At 32.8% G+C, this 7,826-nt stretch overlaps 1 protein-coding gene across 2 annotated transcripts in view; it reads left to right on the top strand.

The window, feature by feature from the left end:
- The window catches only part of NEGR1 (neuronal growth regulator 1), an 800,836-nt gene that overhangs the window by 523,900 nt on the left and 269,110 nt on the right, over positions 1-7,826 (top strand). The window contains exon 4 of one of the 2 annotated variants that reach the window (XM_011365696.1): positions 2,271-2,402. The exons of the other annotated variant lie outside the window; for it this stretch is intronic. Within the exon in view, the coding sequence (XP_011363998.1) occupies positions 2,271-2,402 (132 nt within the window). The remainder of the gene's footprint in view (positions 1-2,270; positions 2,403-7,826) is intronic. 2 annotated transcript variants of the gene reach the window in all.

Genomic DNA, 7,826 nt, shown 5'->3' on the forward strand with positions numbered 1-7,826 from the left:
CAAAGAGTCAGCCAAGCAAATTGTAGACAACTAGTAAACCTGAGGGTTTAAATCCTGGACAACTTCACATTTCAGATTTTAAATTTAAACCTGGTAAGATCAGTCTGAGAACAGAGCAAGTGTGAGTTTAGGATGGAAACAGAACTATTTGAATAAAAATAAGAGAATATTTGGAGCACAGTTTTGGGGAGAGCTGATGCATGGTGAATGGAAATAACAAGATGGCTTGAAAACCTAGTATCTGGTGGGAAAAATGAAGATGTTAACCATGAATTTATGCTTTTTTCCTAAGTGTCTTTATATTTGTGTTATATTATTGATAGTGTTGGCCATGTCATCCATTCACTAGTTCTATAGCTATTGAGTTATGCAATGCATAAGTATTTACTGGTAATTCTAGTAGCTGTACATAGGAGCACTGTTCTATGGTGTTGTTGAGATAGATCCCTAAATATGGTTAGGTAGATTGCGCAGGGACAAATGTTCAGTATACATAAATGGTGCTCTCTGGAGTTGAGCGATATAGTAGTCCTAATGTTGGTGACACTTTTGTCATATGTCTTTTTGTAGTGTTTCTCAATATTTCAGGGCCTGCCATTTAACCATTTAAGAGGAAAAAAATGCTTTCTTTCTCTTTAAATTCTGAAACATATCGTTTCTCTCTTTTCATTATACTTTTTGTTCCTGGTAGACACATAAATCTAATGTTTATTCCTATCCTTCAATACTTTAAGAGCTATTGTTCATGTGTTTGCAATGTTTAAACAGCAAAAATAATAACACATAACTCAATTAGCATTAATATGATGGCTAAGTGGAGGGCCAGTGGAAGGAGAGAGCAGTTGGAGGGATCGTTTTATGAACTATATAGATATCTAATCAATGTACTATATACTTGAAACTAATTTAAATAAAAATAGATAGATAGATAGATAGATAGATAGATAGATAGATAGATAGATAGATAGATAGATAGATAGATAGATAGATAGATGATAGATAGATAGATAGATAGATAGACAGACGATAGATAGATAGATATCTTAAAAACTCTAGGTCACAATTAACAAAGTCATAGTTATCTGGAAGATGGGCAGTGTGACAACTGATATAGGCCTAGATAACAGAGCCCACAGGGAAGAAAAATAATTTAATTGACATGGATTTTAGATTTGGAGCACCATAATTAAATTTCATTTATTTTTATTCACGTAAAGTAAAATTTTCTTCTAGTTTTATAACTTCTACATTATCATAATTGCTTACGTGAAAGAGTAAGATAAAAACAAAAATAAGGCTGATTTCAAAAACGGACAATTTAATGGAATCATTGTTTTATTTTTCAGTTATCTTTGGTATGCCTTGAAGTGTGATTTTTCAAGATCTGTTAAAGGAGGGAGAAGGATTCCCGCTCTAGAAATTCACATAAACCCCTGTTACCTTTGCCATGTCTCTGATAATCTGGATCTTTTCTGTTTAACAAGTATTTGCTTTCAAATAAATGAAAATTCCATTGTTTCAGGAGCTTTTATCTGGAAATATTCTTTTATCTGTGATCATGTCTTTATATTTAATCTACTTCTATTTTTAATCAAAGAGAATATTTTTTCTGGAAATTAAAAAATAAAGATAATTTAGTTGGTTTTTACAACCACTTTCTTTTAGAGAGTCATCAAGTTTTTTCTTCAAGGTTTATTGGGTGCATTATATATAGTATATATCGTGTACCTTTTTTGGAAACATTAATAATTTTGGAAACTGAAGCATTGCAATAGTTCAATATATCTCTATACTCTTATCAAGCCATCTGGCTTGAAACCTTGATAATAAGTATGAGATTTCCCAAAAGAAAAGTAACATTTAGTTAGGTTAAGTGTCAAGTTGCTAGCTTACAGTGTATAAAAGTCAATATATACCAAGTCATATTACTGAATTTCATCTACATTGGTAGGAGGTTGTTGAACTCAATTACAGAAATGTGCAGAACTCTATTTGATGTGTGATGAGGTTAGGAAACCACAATCAATTAAAAGGAACACATGTATATCCTGTTCTGGAGAAATAGTTGTTATAGTATTCTTTGTTCAGTTTCTATTTTTTTTCTCTGACTTTTCCTCTGAACATAGGAGAATAAAGGTTTTAATAATTCCTCAGTTTCATTTGGAATTGTTTTGTCAGCAATATCTAATAGGAAAACATGAGATTGTTGTTTTACTTGAATGAAGCCTCAGGCAGCTACAATTAAACATGCTGTACTTTTTTTCTTGCAGCAAAACCATTTGAAAATGGACAATATTTGGACATTTATGGAATTACCAGGGACCAGGCTGGAGAATATGAATGCAGTGCAGAAAATGATGTGTCATTCCCAGATGTGAAAAAAGTAAAAATTGTCGTAAACTGTAAGTCCCATCACCTTTTATGAATATAATCTCAGAGAAGATAATCCATCTGAAAAATGCTGTCTGAAATTTATTTTGCTGTTTTTTAAGAGGTCTATTGATAAAGGCCACTTATTGACAGTGAAAATGTACATATGTTAGATATGCATATGTCAAAGTGTTTTATGTGACATCAATTGTCCCAAACAACCGCACAATAATTCAATTTAATGTGCAGATGGAAATATTTTAAATATTGTCCTAGTCCCAGGCATTGTAAACTTTGGCATCCTTATCTCTAAAGCCCTGTAGACACATGGTGTTTTCTTCATTCTCATAAGTTTACTGGGAGTATATTTTGATTTAAGTGAGAAACTCACAATCAAAACTTATGAAAATAAGGTGTGCTGGTCTGTACTCTAAGAGAAGGGCTGTTACTGTGATGCTCCTATTATTTAGATTATTTAATGCTGTTCTGAAAAATCTTGAGAAAATAAAGAATTTTCCCATAAATTTCATTACTAGGAAGATAGAATAGTAAGAGATACCTGCAGAACTATCAATGCTATTATGTTACACCCTTTTAAAAATACATCCCAAAACACTGATGTAGGGCATTTGCTTATTAACATCCTACTTTATATCTTATGATCTCAATAGCAATGACTGAAATGGTATTTACTTTTCCAAAATATCCCCTACTCTTCCTCTCAAAATTTGTCATATTGTTTAACTTATTTTAATAAAGCTCTTTCAGGCTAATACTATTTTATCAAGAGTGTTTATATTCCATTTATACATCTTCCTATAGATGGCCATTGCTAAAAATGCATATATAGTATTACATGATAGATCAGAAAAAAATTACTCCAAATATATCCCAAAATTCTAAAACAAAGCAGTTTTTTGTATATATTAATATGAATCTTTCAGTTTCATGGGTCAAAAATAACTATTGAAATACTCCTGGTAGGTGTCTGCCAGAGCAAATCACTGCCATCAACTAACATTTGTCAGTGACTAATCTATACATTTAGGGTTGAATTATCTCTGTGAGACTGAGCAAATGTGCATAATACCAGATCAAGAGGCAGCTTCTGGGGCAGAGTTTCTCATATAATGCTCTGAGGACAAACTTTAGCAGATTCACCCAAGAGACTTGTTAAAAATGGAAAATTTCTGTGTCCCACATCAACTCCAATGAATCAAAATCCTTGGGGCATATGGCCTGGAAATCTGCATTTATAACAAGTTGCTGTTGATTCTCAGGACTAGTGTTGCAGAGGACTATTGTTATTCTTCTGGAATTCTCTGAAATTAGAGGTAGTAAACAAATAAAAAATCCTGATCATTTTATCGCCAACCATATTTATCTGAATATGAGACTACTGATTTTATTGGTTAAAGTGTCAAGAAGGGAGGTAAGAAATAGAAATGCTAAGGAAATAGTATTTTTACCAGTGAGCACAAAGAAATGAAAATGGAGAGTCAAATGTCAAATTAGGAAGGCAGCTAGCCCAGCAAGGCAGCCTACTCTCAAACCCTCAGATCAAGTAGGTCTCTAAAATACTGCTACCACTAGGGATAGAATTGAAAATATTGCTGCTGTAAGGATTCTCATGGGCCTATACTCCATGTATAATTCTCCATGTATAATCACTCTTCTCTTTATATTCACACTTTCTTTTTTATCCTTCTTGTCCCTCTGACTTTAATTCATTGGCACTTATCGTTTAATCTGATTCAGTTCTTTTCTGGACAAGTGGGCACCTTAGACTGAGAAAAGTCAACTAAGGAGGCAGAAATTTGGAGAGAAACAGAAATTAAAGATTTAGATGACCAGCGAATGAGTCACATCTGTAGGATCTGAGTGGAGAAGAGAATCCTTATATAAAACAGAATGACAGAAATTGGGGAAACAAGATGTCAAGAACCGTAAAGGATATGCCACAGTTTCATGGATGCTGGCAGAAGACAAAGACAAAGGCAGTTTATTACCATACCAATAACAGTAGCCAGAGTATTGTCATTTTCTTGCATCAGTTCCCCAAGCCCCAGTTACTACGGAACAATATGATGAGGGCTAGGTGACACTTACACACACAGTGGGTTTACGTCATAGCTGAGCTCTCTGAGCTTAGAAACTCAATTTATATATATATGTGTGTATATATATATATATATATACACACATATATATATAATGGCAGCAAGCAAACCTGACCTTTGCCGCAGAGGGAGAAATTATCTTTATTATAGTGGACTGTAAACAAACCTGCCCTTTGCTCCATAGGGAGAACTACTTCTACTGTCTTTCAAGACTGTTCACTATACAAGTATCCTTGAAAAGATAGTCAGGAACAAAAGCTGTCAGTGCCTCTGCTCACAAGACATGCAGAAACAGAAGAGACCCATGGGGAATTGTTTTCCAACACAGAATGAGAGGAGAAAAGTCTAAAACAGAGCCTAAAGACATTTCATCAGCTGAAAAGTGTCCTTCAGTGGCTTTCATAGGGTCTCAGACACCTAACGATAGGTAGAAAAGAAGACTTTGTTAACCAAATTTAATTTAAGAAAATAGAAAGGAAAAGGGGAAAATTTAAAAAGTAGTTAAAGAGGTTCTTTTTAAATCAGCATGGAGAAAAACTTTTTAGAAATTAATTTCATTTAAAATACAGCCCTAAGTTGAAGTTGTGGCACACACGCATAATATTAACATAGCTCACACTAAAAAATGGACCCAACAGAATTTTTAATGATTTTAAACAATCAGTTTTGTCTTCTGCTCCTTCCCAAGTTATACCTATGATAACTCACCTTTTCCTAAATGTTTCATGAGGAATTGTATTTAATACAGATTGATCAATTACATTCACATCTCTTGAATCAGTATTTTGTGTAAGAGATGATATCTGGCCGGACTGCTGGTCAAGACCTGAATTTTGCCTTTGTTTGGAATAGTTATGTCACACTTATATCAATGATATCTAAGTTGTGTAAGTGTGCAAGTGTGTGTGTGTGTTCCTGGTTAAGAAGAGGTTTAAAAAGTTAATTTTGTGAATTTTACTCTTTAAAAGTCAAAAATTTAGTTCTATCTATAGATTTTGCTGAGCTGATTTCTCCAAGGAAATTAGCCAAAGCCTCCTGAATAAACTTTAGTTTGTCAAAGCCAAAAATTGAGCATAGTGGTCTATGTTACCAGCACAGAACTGAGCATCCCCTGATAACCCGAAGATTCCCTGAAGATAGACTCCTGCCAGGTCCAAGGCAGTCCTCCTTTTCATCATTATTAATCAATATTGATTGTGCTTATAAAACTGCAATAGCTTTGTGAATTATAATTTGAAGAGAAACTCTGTCCTTTTTCCCAAATGAGGTTCAAGATGAAGTGTAATAAATTTTCATAAGCTCTGGTAGATTTAGTTATGTGGTAAGTCAATTTGAAAAAGAAATTTAGGTTTCCTACAAGTTAGAAATGCTTAATGTTTTGCTCTTCATCTAATATGTCTGCAACATTCACTATATATAAAACACACGCATACAATGAATAGTAACATCGTATTTGCCACATACTTCCTACTTATAGCACTTTTATGCAGATTTCTATTCAACTTAATTGAACAACAATTTAGTAAAATGATTTAGTATAATTTACTTTATATAGATTGGGCTAGTAGGTTAATTTAATAAATCAGTCAATTTTGAGTTATTTACAGATTTTATAAATAATCTGTGATTATTCTCTTTGTCTTTATCTATATTTTCTTTCATTCTTTTATGTATGAAATTATATATAAATTGCTTTATCTATATAAATTTTTTTATTATATGTACATGTTTATACACATACCTAACACATATATATGTAAGTAGGCATATATACTTCTTGTCAACTTGAAAGACAAACTAAAGTAATACAAGAAATCATGACAGTTTTAATCAGATCTTGAGAGATTAATACACATACACTTATATAACAAGAGAAAAAAAAGTGGACTAGTTGATTAGGTAAGCCAGAGGGAGCTAGTGGATTAGAGTTGGACAGGTTCTATGTTTTATCTGCATTTGTATTCCATCTCTAGAAGCAGCCTAAGAATATAAGTTCCATAATTATTATTGTTAATTTTAAAAAAATAGAAAATGAATGATTTCCAGATAGCCCACAGGTTCACTTGAACTGGGAATAACAATCTTTGAAGGTCTGTTTAGGAAAAGAGAGACCAGAGTCTAGAAAATCAGCAAAGTTGACACACTGGAAGCTAAATCTAGAATCTAGAAAATTTAGAAAATGTAAGTAATTTAGACTAATCCACAAATGTAGACCTCTCTAGGGAAGCAGAATCCCAGATATTAGAAATCAAGAAAGCCTTCAAGACCTAACCTTTCAAAATGAATGCTAGTAATAAAAAGGGTAGGGTGCTCTGATCTTGTGACAGAAGCTGTTCTCTATTTGATATCTATTCTTCCAGTATTTGATATCTATTCTTCCAGTAAGGGTAACCATTTTTGGAAACGTGGACCTTATAGTCAGAAATAACTTATTTGAACCCCCATTCTAAAATTTACTGGGCTTTGAAACTTTGGGAAACCACTTGACCTTTCTGAGTCTCAATTTCCAATTCTGTACATTTGGGCATTAATACATAATTTTCAGGGTTTGAGTAAGGATTAAATGAGATGATGTATTACAACACCTATCATAGTGTCTGGTTCACTATAGGCAATTGAAGAAAATCTCTCAGTCTCTCTCTCTCTCTCTCTCTCTCTCTCTCTCTCTCTCTTTCTCTCTCCCCACCCCACCCCATGTGTGTGTGTGCATGTGTGTTTACTCTCAAATGTAGGCTATATTCAGTAATAGATTTTTCTTTACTTTGTACAATGATATATTCCCATCATAGAGAAAGCATCTGGTCCATAGGAAGCACCCCCAAAACATCATTGAATGAATTATTAAAAAGATTAGCATTTGTTAAGTGAATTATTTTACTAGGCAGAACAGGAAGGAGATATTAGGTTTGCTCCACAATTACATTTTTTATTCTCCCAGGACAATAAGTAAATAATATGTTGATTAATTTACTTCTGAAATGATTTTTTAACCAAATTTTTCATGGGTTTATTGCGGATTCATTAAAGATGACCTAACATTTAGTTAGTGCTTTTGCTCTCAGAAGGGAAGCACTAATTCTATTTTTTATAGATAAGAAAATTGAGGTTTAGGGAGATTAAAACACTTAATTACTTCTCTGATTTTCAAGAACAAAACAGACATGAATAACAGAAAGTATTAATTAACCAGAAAAAAATATAATAACCAGATTAAGGTAAAAAGAAGTCAAGAAATTATTTCAGTTTTCACTCATGATAGTCATATTTATATATTGATTATTTTATTTGGCATGAGAAATTCTTTTGCTCACACAATTTCCAGTAAAATAGAATTGA

The sequence above is a fragment of the Pteropus vampyrus genome, unplaced genomic scaffold (assembly GCF_000151845.1).
Source record: "Pteropus vampyrus isolate Shadow unplaced genomic scaffold, Pvam_2.0 Scaffold115, whole genome shotgun sequence".
NCBI classification, from domain to species: Eukaryota; Metazoa; Chordata; class Mammalia; order Chiroptera; family Pteropodidae; genus Pteropus; species Pteropus vampyrus.